We start from the raw sequence: 17,947 nt of genomic DNA on the forward strand, positions 1-17,947 counted from the left end.
TTGTTTGATATTCCTGTTGTAGATCCAACTGGCAGGAACCTCAGTCCCTTTTAAAGGAGGAGCTCTGGATTTTCAGTTTCACTTGAAGGTTTCGTTAGGAAACACTGACCTCTTGTGACTGAATTTCAAAATGGAGAAACAAGCTTCCATTCTGTATTCATGACAGATTTCTAATAATTACCATGCATTTGTTCTGTTTGCAATACCTAAATGTTATATTAATTTCCTTCATTTATTTATGGATAGGTACTTTTATTTCTGTTCCAACAATGAGATGTATAACTGTTTGCACCTCATGCTACCTTTTCTCTGCATGAGGAGGTGGTTGATCTAAAAATGGCTGATTAAATCAATGAACATTCCTCGTCGCCTGTTTTCAGTGTGCACACTTCCTGTTTTTGCCCAAGATGGGTGAGACATGTTTCCCTTGCTTTCCCACCCTATGACCACAGTATTGCAAGGCTTCCCTTTTCTTTTCTTTTTTTTAAAATATATCTTTCATTTGCAACATAAGCAAGTTGGAATAAAGCTATAAGATTTCAGTAAATGCTACTTTGTTTCAGTGAAGCTGTTACATCAGTTTTTCCTTGCTCCAAACTTTCCATGGTCTTGCAGTGAAATGTAGGAATGAAGGAACAACCTGTTTCCTTTAATTTAACCATTACAGCATCGAAGTAATGAAGGTGCAATAAAAGGGAGGAAGGGAAAGAAAGTGTTAATGAAAAGAAATTAGCATCAAAGGAGGGAACATGGAACAGGCTGTCAAGGCATCCTTAGGTGCAAATATCTGTGAAAGCAAAGGAAAAGAATGGGGACCAGTGAAGAGGGAACTATCCCTAAAATTAAGAGGAAGATACTGGGAGACCTACTCACATAGGGGCCAACCCTTCACAGATGAGAAAGGTAACAAGCAGGAGAATGACCAAGAAGAGCCTGTGGTGGCCATTGTCTTGAAAGTACCAATCCAGTTCTATTGCCAATCCAGACTGGAATTTTTAAAGTCAGCTCCAGGAACAGTGGGGGGCAGCCCAAGGGACAAACAGCTTAGGCCGCTATGCAGAATTGCTCAAAGTTGCTAGTGGAGATCCTGCCTCAGGATCAGAATCCAATTTCAAAGTTCTTTGTGAAGTGTCCATGGACAATTATATTACACTCGTATGAAAAATATGTATATTGTTGTGCATGTGTGTCTCTATGCATTTTCTTTTCTTTTTGGTTTTCTGCTTTTCTTTTTTCATTCTGCAATTTTTTAGTTTTTAAGGATAGTTCTTTTGAAGTTTTATTTTGTTAAATAAAAGGAAATCACTTTTTTTTTTAAATTTTTACATATCACCTCATCATTTAAGGTGCTGGGCTAGAAACCAGGAGACTGTGAGTTCTAGTCCCATCTTAGACATGAAAGCGGGCTGGGGGACCTTAGGCCAGTCACTCTCTCTCAGCCCAACTCACCTCACAGGGTTGTTGTTGTGGGGAAAATAGGAGGAGGAAGGAGCACTAGGTATGTTCACCGCCTTGAGTTATTTATAAAAATAATAAAGGTGGGATAAAAATTAAATAAATAAATAAATATGTCCCCTGCTTTGCATCAGATGTAAAGATGCTCTGTATGAAGGCAATGTTTAGAATTATTACTGAATATTCTTCATTCATATTCCTTATCTACTAATTTATTTTTATTCAATTTTGATGGCCACCCTCTTGCCATGCAACTCTGGGTGGCTAGCATCCATTTAAAAGCAACAAGATCACCAAAACAAAATTCAAACCACATACTATTTAAAACTCATGTCCTGTGCTCATGCTGACTTGATTTTAAGCTGTTTTTTTTTAATCTATCTGGGCTGATAAACTTAGTGACAAGCTTGCAAAGTATTCAGTCTGGACTGGAGGCAACCATGTCCTCCCATTGGACAATTCTTGTGCTGCTGTGCCTTCCCACCTTTCTGTTCCAAAAAAGCAATTCCAAATCTCTTTGCTTCCTATGGCCATATCTTCCCAGACATATAAACTGTATATATGTGTACAAATACTTATACATATAAAAATATTTATACAAAGTAAAATTTCTATATACAGAGTTAAAGTATCAATATTCACATACATGCATGCACAAGCAGCATTTTTTTAAAAAAAATCTTTCTTACTGACATTTTTCTTTCTCAGTTCTTTTAGACTTAGTCTTTCTTTGACTGCTGTAATAGCACAATGGCTATAACTCTTGCCTTGTAATAGAAGGTTGCTGGTTTGAAATTTGGCAGAAACTTTTTTTAATTACTCTTTCTTTCTTTCTTTCTTCCTTTCTTTCTTTCATCATATTTACATAGCCACCAATTACACAAATGTGACTTTGGGTGGCATAAAATAAAAAACAAGCCATAAAATGAACAACATTTAATACAATCCACAATTAACAGAACATTATTAAAAGACTAGCATATTCAATGTTACAGGCAATGTAGCCACCTCACCAATTCATCATTTCCTTGAGATCCCCAATCCTGTTCACACCACCACATTCAGAGGGACTTCCAGAAGGATACCAAGGATGGGGCCAGTTTCACCTTGGGGGGAATGATATACCACAAGACGGGTGCCGCTGCCAAAAAGGCCCATCTCCTGGGTCCTGCCAGATGTAACTTCTTAACAGATGGGACCCACAACATACCTCTTCTGCCGGACCTGATGGGCTGGGAAGATGTAATTGGGTAGAGGTGATCCCTCAAAAACCCAGCTCCATGCCATGAAGGGCTTTAAAGTTCAAACCCAGCACCTTATAATCCAAGATGGCGCCGCAGATGGCAGCCTCGGTGAAACGCTCTCCGGGGGGGTTGGTGTTTTTTCTTTTTTATATATCTTGCAGCTCACTGCAGATAACATATTCCAGGAATGAACTTTTAACTATTGGACAGCTTTCTGTTTACACTACTCCTCCTGTTTTTTGTGACTGTGGGAGGGCTGCGGAAGATTTGATTGCAGGGGTGGCGGCTTCCCTTGGTCTTGTTAGCAGCTCTGTTTGCAGCAGCTTGGGGAGTAAACGAAGATATGTGAGATGCAGACGAAGGGGAAAGCGAGCTGGAATTTTGGTAAGACTGAGGAAGCAACAAACTAGAACTCCTCTCCCCTCGATATATTTAACAAATATTCGCTCACTAGTTAACAAAATGGATGAGCTGCTCATTTTAAATCAGAACAATCCTGACTTTTCAAATGCTGCAGCCCTTTGTTTTACTGAAACGTGGCTTAATCACTTGACAGAAGGTGGATCTCTACAACTCCCAGGCTTTCATCTTTATAGAGGAGATTGAGTTACAGCGTCATCGGGCAAACAGAAGGGAGGTGGAATTTGTTTTTATGTTAACATTTGTTGGTGTAAAGATGTTAAAATCCTGCATAACTCTTGCAGCATGCATTTAGAGACTTTAGTTATTAATTGCAAACTATACTATGCTCCACATGAATTTCATTCATCTTGATTGGAGTTTATATACCTCCTGCTTCCTCAAACAGCGCAATACAGACTCTAGAGACCAGATAATTGGTATAGAACAGAAGTATCCGGACTCTTTACTCATTGTCTTAGGAGACTAATCTTACACACCAGTTGCCCAGATATATACAACATGTTAGTTGTCTTACTAGAGGCAAGAACATACTGGATCATTGTTACACTATACTAAAAGGAGCTTACCACTCTATACCACGTGCGGCAATTGGATTGTCTGATCATTGTATGATCCATCGCATCCCCACCTATAGGCAGAGACTTAAAACTGCAAAGCCTGTGATAAAATCGGTGAAGATATGGTCTGATAATGCTAAATTAAATCTACAGGCCTGCTTAGGGTGCACAGTCTGGAATGTTTTTGAAGCTGCCTCAGCAGATCTGGATGAGTATACTGATACTGTGACATCATACATTAGCTTCTGTAAGGGCATATGTGTGCCCACCAAGAACATACGCATATATAACAACAATAAGCCGTGGTTTACAGCAAAGCTTAAGCAGCTGCACCGTGACAAGGAGGAGGCCTATAGGAATGGGGATGGGATTATGTATAATCGGGCCAGAAATGTACTTACGAGAGAGATTAAGGCAGCAAAGAGGAATTATTCAAAAAAGCTGAAAAATCAGTTTTCAGCAAATGATCCTGCAACTGTATGGAAAAGCCTGAAGAATATCGTTGGCTTTAACAATCCATCTTTCCTGAATGATGAGAGTCGTCAATTGGCAGATGACCTTAATACGTTTTATTGCAGGTTTGAGAAGGAACAACTGTTATCTGCTGTTACCAACTATATTTCAGACACATCTGCTGCTACCAACTGTATTTCAGATATACTGTTAGCACCAACCTTCTCTATACCCATTCCCAATTCCTTAGGCTCCTCACCTCTGGTGATCTTGGAAAAAGAAGTGCGAGATTTATTTCAAAAACAAAAGATCAGAAAAGCTCCAGGCCCAGATGGTATGACTCCCTCCTGTCTGAGAGCTGGGCCCCTATTTTTACACATATTTTTAATAAATCGTTAGAGATGTGTTATGTTCCTTCTTGTTTTAAAAGCTCTACAATTATTCCAGTTCCTAAGAAATATTCCATCACTGAGTTGAATGACTACAGACCTGTTGCATTGACGTCTGTAGTTATGAAGACCTTTGAGAGGTTAGTGCTGGCTCATCTGAAAGCTATCACAGATCCTCTGCTAGATCCATTGCAGTTTGCTTATAGAGGAAACAGGTCAGCAGATGATGCTGTCAACATGGCTTTACATTATATTCTGCAACATCTTGAATCTCTGGAGTCTTATGAATCCTTTTTGTGGACTTTAGCTCAGCGTTCAATACTACTATTCCAGGAATTCTTTACAACAAATTGGTCCAGCTTACTGTGCCTGACCTTACATGTAGGTGGATAATCAGTTTTCTAACAGATAGGAAACAGCATGTGAAGTTAGGCAAAACTATATCCAGTATTCAGTCAATTAGCACAGGTGCCCCTCAGGGATGTGTGCTCTCCCCGTTGCTTTTCTCCCTCTATACCAATGACTGTATTTCAAAAGATTCTTCTGTTAAAGTTCTGAAATTTGCCGATGATTCAACTGCTATTGGTCTCATTCGGAATAGGGATGAGTCAGCATATAGACAGGAGGTACAACAACTGGCCCTGTGGTGTAGTTATAACAACTTGAAACTGAATACGCTCAAAACTGTAGAAATTGTTGTGGATTTTAGAAAGAATCCTTCTAACTCCCCTCTTCTTACTATATTCAATAGCCCAGTATTAGTAGTAGAGTCCTCTAAGTTTTTGGGCTCCATAATTTCTCAAGACTTGAAATGGACGCTTAACATCAGAACTATCATCAAAAAGGCACAACAAAGGATGTTCTTCCTGCATCAACTTAGGAAGTTTAATCTATCTCAGGAGCTTTTGGTACAGTTCTACAGAGGAATTATTGAGTCTGTTATCTGTTCTATAACTGTCTAGTTTGGTTCTGCAACCAAGCAGGACAAATATAGACTTCAACGGATAGTTAAGTCTGCAGAAAGAATTATTGCAATCCGCCTTCCTTCTATAGAAGACTTGTATAGGGTCAAAAGGAGGGTGGAGAAGATATCTGCAGACCCTTCGCATCCTGGACATAAATGTTTTCAATTTCTACCATCAGGACGGCGCTACAGAGTACCGTATGTCAAAACATCTAGACATCGAAATAGTTTTTTCCCTCGTGCCATTGCTCTGTTGAACTCCTAATTAATGTAGCATGATATAATGATTGACAATGTGTGGTAAGACATGATGGCTAAGATGTGACCGGTAATGCTCTGTTAAATGTGAACATATGTTAGACAACAGATGCAGTATACTGTCCCTTAATTCTCCCTTTAAATAGGAGTGTGTGTTAGTTAATAGCTGTAGTATTATTTTCCTTCATTTTTTTTTCTTTTCTTGATTGCATAGTTTTAGTAAATAACATTGTTACTTTACTATTATTTTTGATGTTATGTAAATATATTGAGAGCTCTTCTTCCGAAGTCAAATTCCTTGTATGTCTAATCATACTTGGCCAATAAAGTATTCTATTCTATTCTATTCTATTCTTAAATTGGACCCAGAAACAAATTGGCGACCAATGCAGCTCATGGAGCAGAGATGTAATGTGTGCTGTTCTAGGGCACACATAACTGCCCGTGCCACCACATTTTGCAGCAGCTGAAGCTTCTGGATACTCTTCAAGGGCAGCCCCATGTAGAGCACATCACAGGAATCCACCCGAGAGGTGACCAGGGCAAGAGTGACCATTAGCAGAGCCTCCTGATCCAAGAATGGGTGCAACTGGTACACAACATGAAGCTGTGCAAAGGCCCTTTCTTTCCCTAAACTTCCTATTTTTCTCTATGTGAGTTAATTGTTTCACCACTTTTCGATTCACTTGTTGTATAAGAGTTTTACCCCCAGCTCCCAAATAGTCCATAAGTTATTTGGCAGGAAGAAAAACTAAATGCAAGAGCATTTGAATATTGCTTTCTATCCAGGTAGTCCTCAACTTATGGCCATTCATTTAGTGATCATTTGAAGTTAAGACAGAGGTGAAAAAAGTGACTTATGACCAGTCCTCACATTTACAACCATTGCAGTGTCCCTGCGGTCGTGTGATTAAAATTCAGGTGCTTGGCAACCATCATGTATTCACAATGGTTGCAGCGTCCCGGGATCACATGATCTTCATTTGCAACCTTCCAGCCAGCTTCTGATAAACAAAGTCAATGGGGGAAGCTGGATTCACTTAACAACCATGTGATTCACTTAATGACCATGGTGATTCACTTAACAACTGCAACAAAAAAGGTTGTAAAATCAGGCATGACTCACTTAACAACTGCCTCATTTAGCGATGGAAGTTCTGGTTCCAATTGTGGTCATAAGTCAAGGACTACCTGTATAGGGCTTCTTAAATCAGAGAAGTTGCTGGGTTTTTTAATTATTATTATGGATACCTACAGTATTATATTCAGAAAATATTAATTATCTGTAATTCCTGGGTTAACTGCGAAATTACCTAAGTGGTTAATTCCTTCTTCTGAGGTGAAACCTAATAACATCAGTGTCAGATGGAACTCTTGTTCTCAGAAGCCTTCCCTTCCCTCTTTTAGAATGGCATTTCATCCATTCTCCAGGATTTTTCAAAAGCAATAGAATTGGAAAAGTAAATATATCAAAGGATACCATTAGATAATTGATTCCAACCTCTTGCGCAGTCCAAGAATCCAAATTAAACAATCATGAATGGGTGACTGTCCAGCCTCTATTTGAACTCATCCAGAGAAGGGACATTTATTACCTTCCTTGGTAATTGGTACTATTGTTTAACTGGTCATAGAATAAGAAGTGTTTCCAACATCCAACCAGAATCTGCAGACCTATAATTCTAGTTCTTTATTCTATATCCTCTCTATTCTGGGGCTATAAGGAACAAGTCACAGCCTTCTTCTGTGTATTATCACGTTAGCATCTTGAATAGTGGTATTAAATTTGCCTCCCAATCAGTCTTCTTTCCTTAAAGTTAAACATACAATCTTTCCTCAATCTTTTGTCCCAAAACTTTCTATCCAGCCCCAAATAATCCTCATTGTTCTTATTTGCATGTCTCCCTGTTTGTTAGAAAGTGTTTTGCTGAGAATTGGACAAAGAACTTGAAGAAATTAACTTCTTTCCATAATTTGGATACTGTAGTTCTATTGATGTAGACTAAATTACATTTCCTCTTTAAGCCCCCAAATCAAACCTTGTGGTACCACATTTCATAGGAGACCTAAGGTGAATGCCAGCATTTCTCCAGCCTTAATTTGGTAGTTGTATAAAAACTCAACTTAACTTCAAGGCCATCAAACATGCCACAAAGAGTCCATTAAATCATGGGAACAGTGGTAAGAAAAATATATGACTGTAAAAGGCACTTACACCCTTATATTTGAAGTGTATGGTCAAATGTTTTAGATGCCTTTATTCGTGTCTGCAAAGAAGATTCCTACCTAACTGGACAAGTTTAGCAACTTCCAGTTCACAATTTTGATCCTCTACTAGTTTAAGTGGCATCTTCTTTTATCTTTCCTTACTTAAATAACTGCTCTGAAATAAATTATATGTCTGATATCAAGAAGAAAGAAGCAGCAGGAATCACTGCATTCGTCCAAAAGTGAACACCATGTCAGAGCCAAAGAACAGTAAAACTTGAATTTATTATTCACTCTCACAAGAGAATATAGCAGAGAACAAAACACAGAAAGAAGGTTGTATAGAGTTGTTTAACTCTTTAAAAGCTCTTCCTCGTGATTTATATAGTCTTTTAGATATACAGAATTTATGAAGTAAAACTGCAGTGGATGAAATGCAGTGATGTTTTGGCGATGAACAAAGATTTTAATCTTTAATTCAGAAAATGGCAGTGTTAAAAACTTTAATGATTGATTTATATGAAAAAAAAATCACCCAGTTTCAAAATTCCAGCAAAACATGCCAGTGTTAAACAGTATCGAAAATACATAAATATATCTGTTTACAGGTTCTACTTCTTGGACCTAATTTATGTTTTTAAATAATTCCTTACAAAACTGAGCAAGATCAGTCTATAATTATATTTATGGAGAAATTTATATCTGAGATCTTTTCAGTTCAGCCAGAATATAAGCTGGAAATTGAACCTGCTTATTGGGTAGGCTTTTCTTTTCATTCTGTACACCAGATCTAACATGTGAGATTTTTTTTAAGATCTACAATAAGGGATCATACTGTAGTTGGGGATCATGCTGTAGATTTTATCATTTACTTCAGCAAGTGGGATCTTTGGAATAGAATGCAAAGAAGAAAATGTTTTTCCAAGGTTTGCCTCCAGAAATTATTCTGAAATACAAATTATTTAATAAAAGTTGCTTGGCAGCAAAACAAAAGGGGATTAAACACAAATTTCTTTTTCCAGTGATAACACAGTTTGCCATCATCAGCATATTGATGATTCTGCACGTACAGGGGACCTACAGGTGACCTTTCCCAGTGACTCCACATAGATGTCAAAAAGTAGAGGGGAGTGTCCCAAACTCTGCAGCACCCCAAAAATAGGAGCCACCAAGCCAATCTCTCCTCCTCCACAACCACCAAATGGAACTGTTCACTGAGGAAGGAATTGAAGCACTGTAGAACAATGCCCCTAATCTCCTACCTGCAGATGGTTCAGAAGGATACCATGTCTGATGGTATCAGAGGCCTCTACGATCTCTAATAGGGTCAGAAGAGGCCTACTCCCCATCTAAATCCATACAAAAATCATCAAGCAACTCAACCAATGTGGTTTTTATCTCATGCTTGGGCCTGCACTCTTGTTGAAAAGAATCTAGATAAGTCTCACCCTCCAAGGTAGTGTTTCTCGTGCTGGCTGGGGAATTCTGGGGGTTGAAGTCCATACAGCTTAAAGTTGCCAAGGTTGAGAAACACTGCTCCAAGGTGTTCTGTAATTGCTTCCCCACAATCGTCTCAACAGCTTTCACTAAAAGGTTGAGACGAGACTATACCTGTCCAGTATGACTGGATCCAAAGAATTGAAGCAAAGCTTCTTTCTAGGCTGCAGGATATTGTGCACTGATCACCTCCTCTGATCTCCTGACAGAGTCAGGAAGGGCATGGATCCAGCTCACAAGTGACAAGGGACATGCTAGCAAACCTTTTATCTACTTCATCATAGGGCAGAAGCCAAAAGGAGACCCAGTTCATATGGCAAAATGTTGGCCTAATCATCACCAAGGGCTGTGCCTATGAAGCATTAAGAAGCAAATATTTGTAGCTCAGGGTTGAACTGTTGAGTCCTTGGTGCTCTCTGAGCCTTGTTGTTTTCTTGCAGACATTTCATTGCCAGACTAGGCAATATCTTCAGTGCGAAAAGGGAGTGGGCCTTGCTCTCAGTGGCTTGCCCTGCTTGTGTTGGTGGGGGTGCTGTTCTCTCCTTGGGAGTTCTTTGATTGGGCTGTTGTTTGCTGCTTGGTTGATTGACTGAGTTAATAGTTCCTTGATTAAGGTATAATGTACTGTTTGATTGTTCATCTGGTGTTAATCCTGGTGTTAATCTTTGCATATCTGGGTGTTGATTGCTGGCGAGGAGGTATTCTGGTCTTTGGGCTTTTCTATTGTCTCTTTTGAATGGTATGTAAATGTTGTTTACCTCTATGTGTCTGCTGATGGCTGCTTTGTCTGAGTGCCAGGCTTCCAGGAATTCTCTGGCATTTTTAGATTTGGCTTGGTTTAGGACGCTCACATTTTCCCAGTTGAAAGTATGGTTGAGTCTGTCCATGTGTTGTGAGATTAAGGAGTTCTCATTGTGTCTTCTGACTGCTAGTTGGTGTTCGTGGATGGGCTCTGCTAGTCTTCTGCCTGTCTGTCCTACATAGTGGCTGTTACAGTCCTTACACTGTATGTTGTAGATGACTCCTGTTTTTCCTTCTTGGGCTACTGAGTCTTTTGGGTTACTTAAGATGTTTTGAAGGGTTTTGGTTGGTTTGTGTAATATGGTGATGCCATGTGGTTGTAACAGTCTGTTGGTAGTTTCTGAGATGTTTCTGATGTATGGCAGTGTTATCCTTTGCATAGCTTCTATTGGTCCGGTTGTAGTGGGTTGGGTGGTGAGGCACTCTTTGATAAAGTTGAGCGGGTATCCATTTTGCTGGGAGTAAGGCAGAAGTTGATGAGGCCCATTATCCTGGGTATTTCTATTTTGGTGTATTTGGCTAGGTCAGGTGTGTTGCGCAGAACTGCAGCCTCTGCCTTACAACCTACTTTCAGTTTGATGGAGAAATATTCCAACAGATCAAAGGTACACCCATGGGATCACCGATTTCAGGACTTATAGCAGATATTGTAATGCAGTGTCTGGAAAGGATAGCACTCCCACACATACAACCCGAAGTATGGATCCGGTATGTAGATGACACTTTCATGATAACACAAAAGAAACAACTGGAAGAAACTCATGAAACCATCAACATCTTTAATGGAATAAAATTCACAAGGGAGGAAGAAAACAACAACACACTACCATTCCTGGACATCCTCATCAGCAGAGGAAATGACTGCAATTTTTTTAAAAGGAAATGTTTTTAGCTGTGTAAAGCCTGGAAGCCTGCTATCTACTTCCAAATACTGGTCAGGGAGGCAGGCTTGTACGAGGTGAGTACTTGGATGGAAAACCACCAAGACATCTCAGTATAGGAGGCTTGATAGGAATATTGAAAAATGATATCAGAAGAAGGCAATGGCAAAGCATTTCTGCAATGCTGCTAAGAAAACGTCATAAACATATCCATGTACTCACCTCTATTTGAGGGTCTTTACTCTTACTGAGTAAAGTTACTACTGAGGAAGTAATCTGATTAAAAAGTTAAACTTGTTCTTGAAAAGTCCATGCTTATTTTTATACATGCACACACTGATTATGAGTTTTTTTAATTGATTATGAGCATTTTTTAACCTTGGAAAATTCCAGGCATATGGACTTCAGCTCCCAGACCTCCCTTGCCAGAATACTCATTGCTGAGAATTCCTCACATCTGCAAGTTGAAAAGATAGGAAAGTTTGCTAAAATCTTCACAGGTAGTCCTCACTTAACGACCAAAATTGAGACCAGAATTTTGGTTGCTAAGTGAAGTGGTCATTAAGGGAATCTGACCCAATTTTACAAACTTTTTTGCCATGCTCATTAAGTGAATCACTGTGGTCATTAAGTGAACCACATGGTTGTTAAGCAAATCATGCAGTTCCACATTGATTTTGCTTGCCGGAAGCCTGCCAGATAGGTCAAAAATGGCGATCACATGACCACAGGATGCTGCGACAGTCATAAATGCAAACTGGTTGCCAAGCGCCCAAATTGTGATCACATGACAGCGAGGATGCTGCAATGGTCATAAGTGTGAGCACCAGTCGTAATTAGTTTTTTTCAGCACTGTCATAAGTCTGAACTGTCACTAAACAAATGGTCATTAAGTGAGGACTACTTGTATCAGTTACCCAAATCCTACTTTTTTGAACATTGCTATATTTTCCCTTCTCCAGTACTCTTGTACTTTATCTATTCCCCTGGATAACTGGACTTGAGCTGGATGTAATAAACACTGAGTTTTAGCAGAATAGGGCCATACTACATTGAAAACATGCTCAGAGGTCTGGATAGAAAAGAATGAAATGGTTGGGAGGACCTTGCCATACAAGCTTCTACTGATTCCTTCAAACATCCAAAACAAAAAAAAGTGTGGAACTTCAAATGTGGCAATGGCATAATGATTAAGTAGTCTTAAATAGTCAGTGTCATGAGTGCCCAAGTTAAAAAAAAGCCATTAAACGTAGTAAGTGCCTAAATTAAAATATAGTGCAAAGTGATCCCTTGATTATTTTTATTCCAGGATTATGACAGCCTAATCATTAGATATAATAAATCTTTTAATCCTTTCCAAGTACTTCACAATATTATAATTCTTTTTTCAAGGTAACAACAAATGATAAAGATTAGAAATTCCAATAAATATACGCATAAAGGTTTCTGTATAACAAGCTGTTAAATAATGTCTAATACGTTTGCAATTGACCAGCCATAAATATAGTTTTGAAAAGAGACATCAGCTTGAAAATACATTCTGGATTGATTAAAGGATAAAACTATCAACAAGATAAAATTATTACCAATGTCCCATCTGTATATTAAACAAAATATAGACAGAAGAATAAGTTGGCAGGGCACAACTATGGATATGTACATCAATTTCTTAATTTAGCAAAGAACTGATAAACCCAATTTCTGGCTATTTGTTGATTATCAAGACTTGAAACCTACTTTATGCAAGTATAATGGTTCCACTTTTTGTTCCTGTTCTGAATGAAAGGGATTTATGATAGGATAGGCGAAGGGATAACACATATTTGTTAAATTTTAAAGAATGTAATTATTTTGAATGCATCACCTGTTTAGTAGGTGAATTTTAAACTGAAGTGTAAGGTGGCAGGATAAAGAGATAACATATGTATGAAGACCATATTTATTTTTACTATCTTAGAAGACAAACTTGTTCGCTATTAAATAAAGTATAAATTCAAAGTGTATATTTCTGTACCCATTCCCATTCCAACAAGATTTCCTCAGAAATAATAATTATGGATTTGAAAATGAATTTGTTCATTTAGCAAAAACTTATAAACCAGATACAGAACTGTGTATTTATTAATATCACTGTCAGATTAAATCTAATATTTAATTTAAAAATAAATATTGTATCAAGACCAATCCTAATATGGTAGCATAGGGATCTGAGGTTGACTTAAAGTCAAGGATTCCAAAAACAGCACAACTCACCTCTTTAGATGAATTTGAGGGCATCTCTGTCCCGTTCTTAAGTTCCCCATTATTTGCTAAAACAGGAACGTTGGGACTGAAAATCATGAGGTCACTCTTAGCACCAGCCTCTGCACTCACACCTGCCAGGATGTGGCTGTGGCGATTGGAATAGGACCAGCTGCCCACTTCACTGGCACAGACCAGGGTGGCTGTGCCAGGACCGTACACCATGGTTTCCTTTGCCTTGCAGTGGCACCGCAGGGCCATGTAGATGAGAATGGCCAGCAGAAACAGGCTGGAAACAGAGCAGATGCCAATGATCAGATAGATGTTGATCGAGTCCACCAGGGGCATGAAGCTCTCCCCTGACCTTTGGAGATGAACATCCGTTTTGATGGCCTGACCACTTGTCACCAGTGACACACTCAGGGTAGCTGTGGCTGAGAGTTGAGGCTTCCCATGATCCTTCACAAGAACCAATACACTATGTATTTTGCTTCCTTCTGATTCATCCAGAGAATATTTGGTACTCACCTCACCACTATACTGCCCCACAATCCATGGGCCACTGCTTTCTTCAACCAGCTCATAGCTCAGCCATGCATTATATCCAGAGTCCGCATCCAAGGCATGGATCTTGCCTACAATATGCCCAGGCATCACAGGGACCACGAGAAGAATCAGGTTCTCTTCTGATGATCGTGACACAGCAGGTGCATTGTCATTCTCATCCATCACAAAGACTTGAACAGTCACATTGCCACATAAGGAAGGTTGTCCAGCATCCTTGGCTCTCACCTGGAATTCCAACAGTTTCAACTCCTCATAGTCCAAAGGTTGCAAAGCATAGAGCTTTCCACTCTCTGAATGTACAGAGATGTAGCTTGATAATGGCCAGAGCTTTTCATCTGTCCAATAGGTGATCAGGGCATTCTCAGCTACGTCTGGGTCTGAGGCGGACACTGTGAAGATGTGAGCACCAGGGGGATTGTTCTCCTTCACAAAGACTGTGTAGGAGGGCTGTGTGAATGCTGGAGCATTATCATTTATGTCACTGATAGGCACTAAGAGGCTGATGCTAGAAGACAGTGGTGGAACGCCTTGATCTCGCACTGTTACTACTATCCTGTACTCAGCCACCTGCTCCCGATCTAGAGGTGCACCAACAATCAGGGAGTAGTAGTTCTTGAATGTGGACTCTAGTCTGAAGGGTAGCCCAGTTGGCAGAACAAAGCAGCTTACTTGTCCATTGATCCCAGAATCCTTGTCTGAAACACTGAGTATTGCTACTACAGTCCCAGATGGTGAGTTTTCAGCAACAGGTATTGAGAGGGAACTTACTGACACTTCAGGAATATTGTCATTTGTATCCAGTACTTCAACAAGAATTTTACAATGCCCGGATAATGGAAAATTCCCTTTATCTTCTGCAACGGTTTGAAGTTCATAGAAATTAATGTCTTCATAATCCAATTTTCCAATCAACCTGATTTCCCCAGTATTGGAATTTATACTAAATATCTTTGTGATGAGTAGAGGGACACTATTACTAAAATAATAGGATATTTCCCTATTGACCCCTTCATCTAAGTCTGTAGCATTCAGATTAATAACTAATGTCCCACTAGCTGTATTTTCTAGCAACTTTATCCTGTAAAGAGATTGATTAAATACAGGAGGGTTGTCATTTACATCCAGCACATTGATGACTAGCTGAACAGTTCCTGAGAGTTTGGGTTCACCCCCATCTGTGGCTGTCAGTACTAAATGATGCACAGGGCTCTCCTCTCTGTCAAGTGGAATCTTTAACACAAGTACTACAGATTTACTTTCATCTTCATCATTTCCTGAATCAAGAACAAAATGGTCATTTCGGTTAAGCTGGTATGTTAACAGAGCATTGGTACCAATATCTGCATCAGAAGCTCCCTCTAAGGGGAATCCGGTACCAGCTGCTATTACAAATTCAGCTATGCTGAGAATTTGTTCCCTGGCAGGAAAGAAAGGAGCATTGTCATTTATGTCTTTGATTTCAACCTCCACATGGAAGAATCTCAGAGGTTTCTCTACAATCACCTCCAGATGAACAACACAGTCAGCATTCTTGGCACACAGCTCCTCCCTGTCTATCCGGGAATTTACAAACAAGATCCCGTTCTGCATGTTTACCTCAAAATAGTCCTTCTCTCCTTTGGACAGCATCCGGAACATCCTAGGGACCAGATCGCTCACCTCCAACCCCAGATCTTGGGCGATGCGGCCCACGAAGGTGCCGCGCTGGGATTCCTCCAGCACAGAATAATGGAGCTGGCCGCTCCCCATTTTCCAGGCGGTGTGGAGCAGAACCAGCTGCAGCAGCCCCTTCGGCCAGGTAAGCATTGCAAACACAGGCACCACACCAACTATCTCTTCTCTTTTTCTCTAAATGTTTTCTTAAAGAGTCAGGAGCAGAGCCCAAGTGCCTCATCCATACTGGCAATGCTTTCATTGGCTGAATCTTGACTTACTATAATGTGCTTTCTCTGTTGTTTGATGTTCCTGTTGTGGATCCAGCAGACAGGAATCTTGGTCCCTTTTAAGGGAGGAGCTCTGGATTTTCAGTTTCACTTGAAGGTTTCCTTAGGAAACACTGACCTCTTGTGACTGAATTTCAAAATGGAGAAACAGACTTTCATTCTGTATTCATGGCGGATTTCTAATACACCTCCAGTCCTCGTGCTCGGATACTTATACCTTTTCTATACAGTTCTTGAGTTGATTCCTCTCCATACAAATAAAAATAACAACACAGAGATATATGGAGTGAATTAAATTATGTGTATTCATTAAAAGAATGACTAAATGTTATGTTAATTCATTCCACATATTTATGGGTTGCAATTTTTATTTGTATAGAGAGGAGATGTGTAACTCTCTTTATCTCTGATCATTTCTTCCTTTGCTCAAAGAGGTGACTATGATACCATTGAGAGGAAGTTGAATTTGAACTAGGTTTATGACCAAGTTGAGGAGGTACAGTATGTAATGTTAATGTCAAAGAGGTAAGTAAATGATAGAAGAAAATGCTATTAAATTTGAAAATCTCCTCTGGTTACATTTCTATTTCTTGGCCAGGATATGGCAGCACTTAACCTAAATCTGTCTGAGATTTCCATTGGAAATAAATTTTTTGTTGTGAATACTTATCTAAGCAAAGGAATTAATTCCCTTTTGTCTTGCTAGAATAATGTCAGTGATATGACGCAAAAGTATCTGATAATCCATAGGAATCTGGTAAACTTTTATTATGCTACTGATAGCATTTGTTATTACATAAGCTGCTATGGATAGCAATCCATTTCATCAGACTCACAGCATATATTCCTGAGTGAAGACTGTTACATTTTAGGGATACTGATGCTTCAAAAATGATTGGAAAGAAGTGCTTTGGACCTTGCATGAGCACAGTGCTTCTCACTATTATTCAAGTAGCTTCTCTTTTTTCAGGCTTCCTTGTGTGAAAGATACAGCTCTTTCAAGTGTTACATACCGATGTGGCTGCTTCAATGAGTCAATTCTTCAATAAGTTTTTGTTGCTTGAAAGAGCTTTATGGATAACAATACAGGAGTGGGATGGCATTAAGCCCATGTTGAATTTAAAGTAGTTTGCACAAATATTGGCTAAATGTAATTAACTGCTTGGTACTATTTTGCAGAAGAAATGAATAACTGGCTTTTTTAACACATATAATTTTCCATTGGTATATACATATTTGTTCCTCAATCTGAAAGCAGACTGGATTAAAAAAGCTTCAGAAATTGTTGGGTCACATAACATGAGAGTGAAAAAGAAAACCAATCACACGAGCATTTAAAGAGTAAAGCAATTCCCTTGCTATCTGATTGAACTTGTGTAGCATTTGAAGACAAAAATAGTTTTGTAGGAATGATTAGTTTTGCAATATTATTATCAGGATGTTTATCAAAATAAAGTGAATAACTACTTTGATTTTGATATTGGAAGTAATAATTCTGGGGAAAAAATGGATATTGGGGAATGCCACATAGAAAAAGTTTTATTCAACTTATTGAAGAGGAAATCAAATTGAGTACTTTTACTGCTAAAAATTATGCATAGGATTGCGGGATTTAACCCTAATGAAAAACTTTAAGGAAATGAGTACAAGTTGGATTAACCTAGTTAACAAATTCATTTTCCAGATTTTGAAGGAAGTCAAGGATTCACTGCAATGCTACAGGTTTTTTAAAAACTTGCAGAAAATAGTAAAATGAAGAGAATTTTACTTTCTTGATTTGTTTTTTAATCTTGTTTAAGCTTCCTAGCAGAAAACATGTATGTATACCATACAGATTCTTTCCTTTTCGCTTACCCCTTCTGTGCTCTCCTCCCATCCCATTGTAATTTAAAAATCTTGCTGGATTAGCCTGAGGATAATCCATGAAAAGCAAAGCACAAATCAGCATTTGATTTTTAAATAAAACCTATATCCAACTACTCACTGAATTAACATCAACACACTTTATCATGAAAACTTTTCAATGACTAATAATTTAAATTGAACAACAGGTTTTTCAGTCATTT

At 38.9% G+C, this 17,947-nt stretch overlaps 1 protein-coding gene across 1 annotated transcript; it reads right to left on the minus strand.

Annotated features, from left to right (window-relative positions):
• Positions 1–4,293: 4,293 nt before the first annotated feature.
• On the minus strand, positions 4,294–15,753 carry LOC134494673 (protocadherin alpha-5-like). The gene is made up of 2 exons (XM_063299920.1): positions 13,384–15,753; positions 4,294–4,401 (listed from the first exon to the last, which is right to left on the minus strand). Exons 1-2 carry the CDS (start codon positions 15,742–15,744, stop codon positions 4,294–4,296), a joined length of 2,469 nt encoding a protein of 822 aa, XP_063155990.1. The 5' UTR covers positions 15,745–15,753.
• Between the last annotated feature and the right edge of the window lie 2,194 nt (positions 15,754–17,947).

The sequence above is a fragment of the Candoia aspera genome, chromosome 3, assembly GCF_035149785.1.
Source record: "Candoia aspera isolate rCanAsp1 chromosome 3, rCanAsp1.hap2, whole genome shotgun sequence".
NCBI lineage: Eukaryota > Metazoa > Chordata > Lepidosauria > Squamata > Boidae > Candoia > Candoia aspera.

Coding starts and splice junctions, on each gene's coding strand:
- LOC134494673 (XM_063299920.1), bottom strand. CDS start 15,744: ATGCTTACCTGGCCGAAGGGGCTGCTGCAGCTGGTTCTGCTCCACACC. Junction 4,402..13,383: donor CCTCAAATTCATCTAAAGAG/GTGAGTTGTGCT, acceptor TCTTTTTCCAAG/ATCACCAGAGGTGAGGAGCC.